This window comes from Monodelphis domestica, chromosome 6, assembly GCF_027887165.1.
Source record: "Monodelphis domestica isolate mMonDom1 chromosome 6, mMonDom1.pri, whole genome shotgun sequence".
NCBI lineage: Eukaryota > Metazoa > Chordata > Mammalia > Didelphimorphia > Didelphidae > Monodelphis > Monodelphis domestica.
The window spans coordinates 62,355,025-62,368,612 of NC_077232.1; the positions used below are offsets into that span (position 1 = coordinate 62,355,025).

The following is a 13,588-nucleotide window of genomic DNA, read 5'->3' on the forward strand; positions in this document are numbered from 1 at the left end:
AAAAGATCTGTATAGATTTCATTACAAATGAATCTTTAAAGAAATTAAAGAACAATTTAACTGGAATAATAATATCAAATGCTTATAATCTGCTATAGCACTAAAATGAAAATGACAATGTTATCAAAGTTAATTTACAGTTTTAATGCTATATCAATCAGATTATCAATAGGATGTTTTGTAGAATTTTATCAAATAATAACACAGTTCATTGGGGGGGGGGGGAGATCTAGGATGTGAAAGAGAATGAAAGAGTTAGAGATAAAAGGGGATAGCATTCCCAGTCCTCAAACTATATTATAAAGCAGCAATCATCAAAGCCTCTGGTATTGCTACACAAATAGATTGGTAGCTCTGTGGAACAGAATAAATAAGGAAGAATCAGAAACAATGTACCTCAATTTAGCAGAAAAAAGAAATAACTTGGGGAAATAATGTTATTTGATAAAAGTTGCTGAGAAACCTGGAAAGTAGTCCAGCAGAAATTAGATTCAGACCATTACTTTATAAAATATTCTACAATACTTTCTAAATGGGCATGTGACCATTTAATAATATTAAAAATGAGAAAAGAGTTAAACTATATACCTCTTGTAGTTATAAGTAGGAGATGTATGTACCTTAACCAAATAAGGGATAGAGGCAACTACAAAAGATAAAATAGATAACTGATTATTCAAAACTGAAAAGTTTTTGCAGAGACAAAAATAATGCCTCTAGGATAAGAAGTGAAGTAATCAAATGGGAGAAAAATCTTTGTATCACATTTCTCTAATAAGGGTTTAATGTCAAAGCTACAGGAGCAATTATATGTACATAATTAATCTCAATTCTCCAATAGATAAGTGGTCAAAGAATTTAAACATCAAATGAAAAATTGCAAAGTATTCACAACTACACAAAAGAATGTTCCAAATCACATGGTACTGATGCTTATTGAAGTGAACAAAGTCAAGAAAAAATATGTACATTGACTATAACAATGCGAATGGAAAGAGAAATCACATGCCCCACAAAAAAAACCTCAAAAGTTACTGCTATAAAATTGGAAAGAAAAGATACAAAAGGATGTTCCCTTTTCAGAGAGGGAACCTGGAGAAAATTATGATGATGTAAAAAGCAAAAGACATCATCAAAAACTTTTTTAAAAGACTTTTACAAGTGCAGGCCTGTAACCAGACCATCATAACAGAAAGAAAAAAAAAACTTTAATTAAAAAGTCAAAATACTTTTATCACAGAAATAACATTTGGTTTATAAAAATTTAAGAACAACCTGCTGGGGAGAGGGCAAGGTTGCTGTGTATTATAGCATTAAAGTTAATTACTTCTCTCTCTCTTTGAGTAATGGTCAGGTACAGTATCTTACTTTTAGCTATACCTTTTGTGTACTAACTAATCAATACTTTCATTCATTGAATAAATATTTATTAGTGGGGGGCCTACATGCAGTGGCTCTTGAACTGAACACATGTGAGCAAAAAGACATTTGTTCTCTCAGATCCTGTAGTTCAATAAGAGATAAGACGCATTAATAACTACTGTAGCAGTAGCTTGGGAATGTTGTTTTCCACAGCATGAGTTGGTGTTTTAGTAGGAGTTCTGGTTGTGAAGTCAGATGTCCAGAATTCAGGTCCTCTCTCTGAAGCCATAGATTTATAATCCTAAGAGGTCATAGTGCTTTGAGAATTATTTCAGTTGGGAAGAGACTTGGTAGATAAGAGCATTTGAGCTGGGCTTTGAGATAGGGGTTAGGTTATATGGCATAAGAGAGCGAAGAGCAGAATATCATTGCAGACAGAGGACACAGCCTACAAAAAGGCAAAAAATATGGGATGTTCAGGGCACATCCAGATTTGGTTGGAGCATCAAAGAGTGTAAAAGAGAATAATGGGAATGTTCAAAGCCTTGAATGCTAGCATGACTAGTTTTATTTTATTTTGCTCAGAGCAGGTGGTACAGTAGAGAGGCTCCAGGACTAAGGTCAGGAAGAACTGTTTGAATACAGCTTCTGAGACTTCAAGCTATGATCCCTGGTCACTTGGACTATCTGCCTTTGTTTCCACAACTGTAGAATGAAGCTCATGAATAGCACTCAAGGATCAAATAAGATAATATTTGTAAAACACTTAGCATGAAGCTTGGCACACAGTATACACTTAATAAATGTGTCTTTCTTTTTGTGATAACCTCACACTATTTTCCTTCAATGAAGAGTATTTACTGTACTGATCATTCGCAAGAATGAGCCTCTCTATAATTCATATCAGCTCTGAAACAGCTCAGAATCTCTTTTTTTAATTGCTTAAAATAATTAACTGATTAGTTGGTTGGTTCATTTATTTATGACTTATACTCCCAATTAGTTATAAAAACATTTTATTCATTGATTGGTTGGTTTATTTGTGATTTATAGGCTCATCTTCTTGTTCAGCCATTCAGTCGAATACAACTCTTCGTGATCTCATGGACCAGAGGATACTGTCCTTGGGGTTTTCTTGGCAAAGATACTGAGTAGTTCACCACTTTCTTCCCCAGTGGATCACCTTTTCTCAGAATACTCTACTGCCCATCTTGAGTAGCCTTGCATGATGTAGCTCATCATTTCGATGAGCTATGCAAGCTCCTCCGCCACAACATGGCAGTGAGCCAAAGCATGAGGCAGGCTGGTTAGTTTTTATTTTAAAGGCAGTAGGGAAGGATTGAAGAAACCACACTGGACGGTTTTTGGTGTGAGGAAAAGGACATTTTCTGATCTATACTGTAACCTGACAGCTGTATTCAGAATGAATCAGAACAGGTGAGCAATTGAATGCATGAAGAGAGCTCAGTAGGAAGGCTCCAAGAAAGATACCATGAAGGAGAGCCTTGAACCCACCTCATGGTGGTGAGGAAGGGAAAGGTTTCAGCCAATAAATACTTTTTAATGAGAGCAGTTCCATTTTTTAAAGGACTAGTTTGCATTTGTCCTTAGTGTCATTTTTTAATCTCTTCTCATTTTTGTGACTACTACTACTACTGCAGGCATTTCAAAAAAAACCTCTCACATCTTCTGTCTCATTTGATCTCCGAATAGCCCAAGCCTATAAAGAAGCCTCATTGTTTCCATGTACTTTTTTAGTAACACTAGTTATCACTATTCAAAAACAAAGAATGGATTGTAGAAGTTAAATTCAAGAAAGTAAAAATAGAACATGAATAGAATGGGTCTTACTGATTTGAAGGATATAGGCCAACCAAACTGACCTTTCAAAAAAAATTCATCCACTTTCTTCCACTTATAGCTGAACTATATATTTTCCTACAGTGATTCTAAGAACACTGATTTCTTCTTCTTGTCATTTTAATCCTTTGTTCTTAGTTGACTTGGTGTTTGAAATATTGGGATATTCTAAGGTGTATCATTTCTGTTTCTATTATTTCTACTATAACATGTTTGAAGTATGCATATGCAGTTTATAAAATTGTGTTCTTGTCTTTCCAGGAATCCAAAATGTCCTCAGCCTCTTCTGTGCAGTACTCACAGAAAACAAGGTTCTCTTTCACTCCACCAGTTTCCAGAGACTTAGCGATGCTTGCAGAGCACTAGAGTCTTTAATGTTTCCTCTTAAATATAGGTGAGATTTGATTAACTGGCTCTAATACTTAACTCAGTTTATAGACTTACTATCAAGTCTATGAAGGGATATCAATTAAATAGTATAAATGAGTTTGATGGTGGAAGTTATACAACAAACTGACTCATAATTTTGAATACTGTCACTAATCAAATTCTTGGCTATATTGAGGAAATTATAAAGAAAAAATTCATAGAAAATGAAAAAAGAAAAATGTAGTCAACTTTTTTTTTTTCATTATTCCTAGTTATCCTTATATCCCTATTCTTCCGGCTCAATTATTGGAAGTTTTAAGTTCCCCAACACCTTTCATTATTGGAGTTCATTCTGTCTTTCGTACTGAAGTCCATGAACTTGTAAGTATTCACATTTGTTATCTTTACTAATTCACATTACTAATTACTATCTACTACTACTACTATCACTACCACTACTACCACTACTACTACTACTACTACCACCACCACTACATTACACATTACTATCACATTACTAATTCACAATTCCTATCATCATTAAAAAATCATATCATATTTCTTTGTGTCCAGGGATATCTTTAATCTAATGGTAGGATGTTCTTGTTAGTTTAATTCTCAACAAAAAAGATGATGATAGGAAAGGATGATAAGATCCCCTTGAACTTATAACTGTCTATGTTTGCCTTACACCAACTGGAATACAGGGCTATTGGAAATAAATCTATTCATTTATGTAATTTCTTCTCTCATAGACTAGTAAGATTGTATTTTTTAAACCCTCACCTTCATCTTAGAATCAATATTATGTATTGGTTCTAAGGCAGAAGAGCAGTAAGGATAGGCAGTGGGGGGTTAAGTGACTTGCCCTGGGTCACACAGCTAGGAAGTGTCTGAAGTCAGACTTGAACCCAGGACTTCCTGGCTCTATCATTAGTAGTATAATAAAATAAATATCTTGTTAGCTCTATTACATTTAAACAATAATCATAACTTCACCAAGTCCATCAAAGAGGACAGATTTGAAGTTCCTTGGCTAAGGTTCTAGTTATATTCACTTTGTCAACTCTAAAAGCTTATTTATTCCAAAATACAATCCCTAACATATAATAAATACTTTGTATATGCTTGTTGCCTCCCACCTGAGATGAGGCTTACCTGTCTTCATTTGAAATCATTTTTAACCATAATTTTACCTATTACCTATAACTAGGAAATACCTATTTGATTGAATCTTGCAAGTGATATTATCAGAGATGGTACATCAATAACAGATTGCAAAGAGAAAACTCCTTTTTTGCTCCTATCCTGGATTGCAAAGGTTCCATCAAGACTTCCTTTACTGGAAAAAGGCCCTCATACCAAATTTATCTTACTAGTCCTTTGTGAAACTATGCAACAGAAAGTGGAATCAAGACGGATCTTTGATTAAGAAAAATTTCCTTCCAGGATATAATCTTCATGTTAAGTTTGTAGATGACACAATTATAAAAGCAGATGACAAAAAACCAGGAAGACTAATTGTAATGAAATTCAGAAAGATCTTGACAGAATGGAATGTGTAAGAAAAAATAATAAAAATTATTCTTTGATATTTTACTGGATCCACCATCTCATCAATATGAGGACTCTCTCCACCAATAGAGCTCAATAGGACCCTAGCTAGTCATTGAGTGGTGCACATATTTTGTCTCTAGAACTGTATCTACATCTTTCTATCTTGGATGAACTGGAAGAATCCCAGACTCCATTGCAAGCTCTTAAGAATCTGGTGTTCTGGCCATGCTACAGTGAAATTCCCGAGTAGTTCTTGTGTGAGAAAATTTTATAATACTTATTTCATTAATGTTAACCTAAAATACTTGAAAATTCTGTTTTTTAAGTGGGTAGACTCCTTTTCTATCTCATTTATATTGTAGCATAGCAATAACAAAATACCCAACTTTGGTCTGATTAATTAATAATTTTGAATAATGAAGTCCAGTTGAATAAATTTTATAACCCATGCATTTATGTTTTTACATTAACTTGTGATTAATTCAGCAGTGGATTATTTTTGTTTTCTCCAGTTAGATGTAATCATTGCTGATTTGGATGGAGGTACTATTAAAGTCCCTGAATGTATTCACCTGTCTCTGCTCCCAGAACCTCTGTTGCATCAGACACAAATGGCTCTGTCTCTGGTATGTCATATTTTTAATGGTGTACAAATCAAATGGTCAGGAATGTACTGGCATCACATGCATATTGAGGTGAAACACTATGATTCCCAGATTCTGAATGAGCATTAGTAGATGAGTAACTATTAATGAAAAAGTTCCTGTCTTGTGTGGCACAGAATGCCACAGGGGATACAGCTAGAATTGGGGGATCCAGGCACAAATTCAGCCTCAGACACTTACTGTGATCCAGGCAAGTCATCTTGCTCAGCCTTGGTTTACCCATCTGTGAAATGAGGACAATGGTCCCATCTATGTTGCAGGGCTGTTGGGAGAATCCAATGAGTTTACTGTCTTACATGTAAACGTGCCTTACCCAACACATCCGGCCAGTGTAGCACTGTAGCGCAGCCATGCTGGCCTTCTTGCTCTTTGTTCCTCTCATGTTTCAGCCCATCTCCTGTCTCTGTGCCTTCACCTAAGCCATCTTTCATACCTCTGGGTCCTCCTTCTGTTTCACCTCAAAGAATTTTAGTTTCCTTCCCAGGTCAGTTTTAGCATCATCTTCTCTATGAAGAATATCTTGACCTCCCAAGTTCCTGGGCCTCCTCCCTACCCAACCTAGAGAAAAATGACCTCTTTGACTTATTAGTTGCAAGTCATCTCCCTCAAGCAAGTATCACCTTCCGGGAAGGAGAGCCAGGCCTGCTTGATTTTTATCTTTGTATTCTCTGCCCTACTGCTTGGCAAGACACCCTGGGTGGTGGATCTCTTTTTTTGGCCAGCCTTTGAGCACTCTGTGAGTTTTATTAGCTATATTTGTCAAATGCCAGTCTATGGATGTCACTTCTAACTCCTTCCTTTAAATGGCATGTCCTTCATTGGATTACCCAGTATTCTAAGATCTTGAAACATTGGTCCAATCAGGCATTGAATTAAAACTCTTGCATTTCTCAGTAACAGCCACTTGTTCTGCACCATGTGGGCTTCAGAATCAGGTCTCCAAGCATCTGAGGGGTAGTTAAGTGGGCTCAAGAGCGATCTAAGCCCAGATTGTTAAGACCTAGTTAGAAATTCCTCCCTTCTTGTTAGTCTCTTCATTTGGCCCTACTCCATACCTTCCTCTGGTTCTGGAAAATGCTTCTACTTTGAGGGTATTTGACTTGGCTAAAACAGTTGAAAAAGAATGAAAGTTCATATTTGTTGAACATATAAGAAAATCTGCTTCGGGGGTTAGATAGTTAATTCTTCTGTAAAAGTTCCTGCCTTCAGAACCACCATCAGGGAAAGTACTTTGTTCTGAGATCAGTCTTCCAGGGTTTATCCAGTTAGCAATAGCAACCTAGAATACTGAACCTGTAAAATCCACCTTCTCCACTCTGTTTTCATGAGTTTTTAAAAATCTGCTTGAAAAAAGAGAGAAATTTTACAAGTGAATATCCTAGATCCATAATAGGAATGGGGGTGAAGTTGTATGCCTTCCATTCAGCACATGGGAGTTTATAGCAAGATCATGGCTCTTCCCCTTCCTTTTCTCTTCCTCTTAAAAATAATAATGATGACAGTAGTAAACAACTACTACTAACACAGTGCTTTAATGTTTATGAAACGCTTTACAATTGTTATATCAATGGATCTTCACCACAATTCAGGGAGGTGGGCGCTATTACTATCCCCATTTTAACATTTGAGGAAGCTGAGGCAAACAGAGGTTAAATAATTTGCCCAGAGACAACATAACTAGTAACTCTCTGAGGCTAGGTCTCCCTGGCTCTAGCCCCAGCACATTATTCACTCTGCTACTAGCTATCTCAACAGTTATATATATTAATCCAGCCAATATTATGCAGTGCCTACAATGTATACAGCAATATGCTCGTGTATACCACAGAAGGAGATAGATATTAAAGAAATGGAAAGCACCACACTTTCTCTGGCCCAAGGGACTTAAAATAGATTAGTTGGAAACACAAAGCCTTCACAATGTAAAATGATACTTGAGAACTTAAAAAAGCAGCTTCCCAGTAGGTACTCTGTGGTATAATATATTTGGAATGGATTGCTGCTGGGGGGAATGGGAGGAAGAAATAATTAAAGTGGGGCAGAGTGATCAGAGATAGAACTTTTTGGAAGGAAAGGAGCTTCTCTGAATTTATGAAAGCTATTTGGAGACCACAGACTTACAGTCCATTACTCTGATTCTACTGAAAACTTTCAAAGCTAGTACTGCTTATCAGTCTAGTATAGCTTTCAAGGCCCTAAGATTACTCCCATACCAGGAAACAGCAGTAGAGAAACATCACTGTATTCACTAATAAAAGCTCTTACTCATAAGTAAATTGTATTCTGTGATAGGATGTTTCAACAGGAAGAGTTGTAATGTATAATAAAAAAAGCCATCTAGACTGAGTAATTCACAATTAGAAACAGGCATACCTTGGAGATATTGTGGGTTTGGTTCCAAACTAGTGCAATAAAGCAAGTCACACAAATTTTTTGGTTTCCCAGTACATAGTGAAGTCATGTTTTCACTATACTGTCAACTATTAAGTGGACAATAGTATGGTGTCTAAAAAATATATATGCCTTCATTAAAAAATAATTTATTGCCAAAAATTCCTAGCCATTACCTGAGCCTTCATCAAACTGCTCAACTTGTGGTTGACACAAACCTTCAATTCATAAGAAATGTGATATCTATGAAGCATAGTAAAACAAGGTATGGATGTATTGCTATAAGTATAGATAAGATTTCAGTTATAAGTATGATATTTAAAAACTAGTTGCTTATTTAATAAGGAAAATGCAATGAGAACCTCCTAGCAGAGCTGGGAGAGCTTTATTATTCATTTACCCTGCCTGTCAAATTGATATCTTCCTGTATCATCTTTGCTAATTACTTCAGTTTCTGAAGCAGGCATTGTGACTAAACAGGCAAAGATTTTGTGGGAGTCATTGAAGAGAATGACTGGGCTCTTATTAAATTTGAAGACTTCTCTGATAGCAAGATGTGCCTGTTGACAGATTTTTATCATTTTCTCTATATACAGGGATGCATTTCCAAAGTTTCAGAACATTTTGTTTGATAAAATATTTTTACTTACAGATTTTACACCCAGATCTGGAAGTAGCAGATTATGCATTCCCCCCACCACGGACGGCTCTATCCCACTCAAAAATGCTGGTAAGTTTATAATTTAGTTTTGATTTTTTTGTAATATTTGTTTTAAAGATAAACTTTTATCTTGAAAATATTTACGGAATTGAGATCTCAGCTCCTTTAATTTTAGTCAGATAAATATCATAGAGTCCTCTCACAAGGCAGCTAAAAGAAAATGCACCAGCCTAGGAGTCAGAAGTCCTCACTACTGGCTTTAAGAGGAACAAGGGGTAGGACTGTGACTTTGAGCTTGTTATTTTTAAGTCTCAATTGCTTTATCTAGATAAATGTCTAAAATCTATGCTAGTTCTAAAATTCCCATGATTATGAAACTGTAATTTACCAAAAGAAGTCCTGGTCATCACTTTACTAAATAAAGTTAGTCATTTTACCAAGGAACTTTAATAGAATTCTTAGATTTTTAGATCTAATATATCTTTGGGTTTCTATAATTAATTTAAGATTGCACATTTTTAGTGTTGTTGAATAGAAGTTGAAGTTCTTTCTTGAAGCATATCCACCCACAGGCTAGAGAAGAATTTTGGAACTTCTGATCAAGGGCAGAGCTAGGGTGGAAGGCACAGAGAACCAGGATGGAAAGAGGGGCCACTTCTGCAGGCTAGGAGTTGTCATCTTAGAAGTGTTGAGCAGAGACTCTCAGGGCTGCTACATGGGGATTCTTACATATGTAAACTAAATGATTCTTATGTCCCTTCCCACACATTGATTCTGTGGCTTTTATTGTTGTTTCAATAAAGCCTAACATTTCTCTCTTCTTATTTTCAGGATAAAGAAGTGCGGGCAGTTTTCCTTAGATTATTTGCGCAGCTATTCCAAGGTTATAGATCTTGTCTGCAGCTTATCAGGATCCATGCAGAGCCAGTCATACACTTTCACAAGGTAGCTAAGAACAAAAACCATCCTTTCAGCCTGTGAAAAGAGAATGACTTGTTCCCCTTTTAAACCTAGTACTAGGGGACAATTAATGTGAGTTCCCTAAAGAAACAAGCAGTACAGTGTAGCGGGAAGAATCTTTGACCACAAAGCAAATGGACTTCTATTCTCATAGTTGTGCCATTGGCTGATTAGGTGATCTTGGTCAAGTCTTTCTGGACCTCAGTTTCTTCTTTGTAGAACAAGTGAATTGGACAGTAACATTAACCCTGAAAATGGTCATTGACATTTACACAGCCATTATCTTTTATGAAATATCTATATCCTTTGTCCCATTGGATACTTTCAACGGCCTTTTGCCACAATCAAAGTAAAATCATCTCTGCCCATGCAGTCTAAAAAGTTGCCAGACCTCTAAAATGAACAGGAATTACCTGCTTTTCATGGATTTCATCAGACCTAACTTTTAATAAGCATATTTACATTACTAATCACATGATGAGCATTTTTTATTTGGCCTTTTATTTCAAATAATCCTAGCTCCCGTTTCTATAGCATTTTAGTGCCAGTAAAGCGTTTTACTCTTAAGAACTCTGTGTGCTTGGGGGCAGCTGGGTAGCTCAGTGGATTGAGAGCCAGTCCTAGAGATGGGAGGTCCTAGGTTCAAATATGACCTCAGACACTTCCCAGCTGTGTGACCCTGGGCAAGTCACTTGACCCCCATTGCCTAGCCCTTACCACTCTTCTGCCTTGGAGCCAATACACAATATTGACTCCAAGACAGAAGGTAAGGGTTTAAAAAAAAAAAAAGAACTCTGTGTGCTTGAGCACTACTACGTTAGCCATCCCACCCTCGATCTGCTTGGATCCTTACAACAAACCTGCAAGGGAATGGCTCTGATGGTATGATCCCCATTTTGCAGAATAACTGAATGAAGAATTTATGGCGCTTTACTATGTGGAAAGTGTTGTGCTAAGTGCTGGGGATAAGGATAGAAAGGTCAGACATTCCCTTTGCTCAAGTAGCTTAAATTCTGGAGGAGACATTTATGAAGCATTTGGAGGCAGGTTAGATGGTAAGGCCCCATAGACCCTAGGGCCAAGTGTCAAAGCAGATGGTAATGCCTCTTTTGTGACATTTCTACTGACAAAATCATCAGTTTCTGAAGGCGAGCCATTTGATGCTGTCAAGGATTTTGGTGGCAAGGACGTTCTTTTTAAGGTTATCAGTGACTGCTGCTGCAGCCCCTGCAAGAGCTGTGGCCAAGCTGCATCACTCCAGGGCTGTGGCCCAGGATGGTGGCTGAGAACACTGGGCTGGAAGCCTGGCTGTTCCCAAAGCTTTTGGGTGGTTTCCGTGCTATCTCCATCAGGGGCTGAGGGGAGATAGTGATCGTGGTGGTGATGGGGCTGGGAGTGGTTTGACTCACCTGGAGCCTGCTGCCTCCCATCTCTCCCTCAGGGAGCTTAGCTGGTCACCTCGTGAGTGACAATTGGTGGAGACTGTGTCTTAGGAAAGGACTTGCCTGTAATCACATAGTTTGTAAGTGACTGGGCCAGGTTCTCAAAGTCTAGTGCTCTTCCATAATACTGTCTTGCCTTCTAAACAGCATTTCAGGTAATAAAACATAAAAATGTAGAGCACCCTGCCAAATGCTATTTAAAATGATAGTGCTTCCTCATAAGTTGAAAAGATTCGACATTTTTGTGCTTTATTTTATATTTTTATTTTGTCCATGTGTACCTTAGAAAGTTATTCATTGGACTCTCCCTTTCATATTTTCTACTCCTACAGACAGCTTTCTTGGGACAGCGTGGTTTGGTTGAGAATGATTTCCTCACTAAGGTGCTAAATGGAATGGCATTTGCAGGCTTCGTGTCTGACAGAGGGCCTCCATACAGATCCTGTGATCTCTTTGATGAGGTATGAATTATCTAGAGCAAGGGTTCTTAACCTGGCATCCACACATTACCTGAGGGGAAGGGGAATAGATCTGAGAGGGTACATGACCTTAGATGGAAAAATGCATGATTATTTTCACTAATCTCTAATGGAAATGCAGCATTTCCTTCTGAGATGGGGTTCATAGGTCTCACTGGACTTCCAAAGCAATCTGTGATACAAGAAAGGATAAGAGCCCCTGATCTAAACTGCGATATTTTCTACAGAATAAGCATAATGGGTGAAAATGAAAGGGATTTTTTTTCTAAAAATTTGAAGCCAATCAAAATAATTGATAAGGAAAGAAGTCTATAGCACAATGATTATAAAGCTGCCTCAGCTGGGAAACTCCAGGTTAAAGTCCCAACTTGACACCTACCTGCTGTGTGAGCAGATCCCTAAGCCTCTCTTCAGACCATTAAGTGCAGAGTGGCTGCCTAGCTGCATTGCTAGAGGTAGTTTCCTATACTGATGAAATCACAGATCTGGAAAAAAAATAAAATTATAGACCCTGAGTAGTTTTTACTATGTATTTGGAGCATAATTTAATTTATTTTCCATTTTAATTTTCTGGGGAGTTTACATGAATATTTAGTACTTGAGGTATGAATTAGGAGCAGTAATATACATATCACTGGGACTAAAGATATTTCATGAAAATAACTATTTTTAAAATTATTTTTCCATAATTTTCTTGTAAATTTTAGTCATTTTAATGCATGAATGGAACTTTTGATTTAGAAAATCAAAATAAAATGATAACTTTATCTACTTCATTGGAGTGAAATTATGACTTGTTATATAATCAACAAATTTCAAAGTAGAGTCTCCTAAGTGGTCAGTGCTAGAACTTAGTCTTATCTGCTAGAGGTCCTTGTTTCTTGGTCAATAATAGCCACAATGTATTGAGCTCTTTCCTGTCAAGCTCACTCCTTGATTACTAGTGCAGATTCCTAAATGAAAGGATACATCCATTCTCAGACTCTGAGTTTATCTCTTAAGAGGTAGCATGTGACAGCCCAAGCGTATCATCAGAACATCTTTTGACATCAGGATCCCTGCTAGATTAGAAATTCCAGAGAGCAGATTCCGTACCGTAGGTGGATTCTTCAGATTGGTTTATAGAAAGAGAGAGATGAGAATCTCAGCTTTAGAGCTGGGAAAAACTCAGCCACCGGCATGGGACGAGTGGTCAGCCTATCTTCCCTTGAAGAGTCAGGAGGAGAAGCCCCCCACCTCCCAAGGCAGCACCCTTCTCTTCATGGGAGCTCTTGGGGTTCACAAGTGACTTTTTAGCACAGAGCCTATGAATGTATCCCCATGACTTCCATTTGTCATGTATGGTCCAAGGGAAAGCTCTGCATCAGGCTCAGATCTATCCCTGACCCTTGCTGTTCATGTGTCCATGGGCACGTCACTTAATTTCCCTAGACTTTAGCTTCCTGCTAAAAGGATGGGGTCAGACAATGGGTCCTTCCCCATTCTGGAACCATGATCCTAAGACCAACACAGCTCCTGTGGCTCTCCCCAAAGCTTCTCTTCTCCACCATAAACATTCCCAGTTCCATCAACTAGTCTTCACATGACATGGATTCAAGGTCCATGACTGTCCCAGTTGCATGGCTCTGGGAGGCTCTGGTCCTTCTTTAGCAAAAGGAGTAGCTCCATCAGAGGGCTTAGTGTAGGCCCTGTTTGAGATAGACAGAACCTCTTAAGGCAGGCATTATTTCAATGACTCTTTTCATATCTTCCCAGTATCTAGCACAGTACTTGACACTGAGGAATGGTGTGTTCACTATGCTGGCTGGCAATTGTTACTTGTAAAACTAGTTATGCCAGGGG

The 13,588-nt window shown here is 37.6% G+C and overlaps 1 protein-coding gene across 6 annotated transcripts in view; it reads left to right on the forward strand.

Moving 5' to 3' along the window:
• The window catches only part of SBF2 (SET binding factor 2), a 522,987-nt gene that overhangs the window by 283,769 nt on the left and 225,630 nt on the right, over positions 1–13,588 (forward strand). For 3 of the 6 annotated variants that reach the window (XM_056802096.1, XM_056802098.1, XM_056802100.1), the window contains 7 exons: positions 3,484–3,616; positions 3,864–3,972; positions 5,289–5,405; positions 5,661–5,774; positions 8,857–8,934; positions 9,697–9,810; positions 11,600–11,728. In XM_056802096.1, coding sequence (XP_056658074.1) covers positions 3,484–3,616; positions 3,864–3,972; positions 5,289–5,405; positions 5,661–5,774; positions 8,857–8,934; positions 9,697–9,810; positions 11,600–11,728 — 794 coding nt within the window. The remainder of the gene's footprint in view (positions 1–3,483; positions 3,617–3,863; positions 3,973–5,288; positions 5,406–5,660; positions 5,775–8,856; positions 8,935–9,696; positions 9,811–11,599; positions 11,729–13,588) is intronic. The other 3 variants (XM_056802099.1, XM_007497085.3, XM_056802101.1) reach the window with 1 other exon arrangement.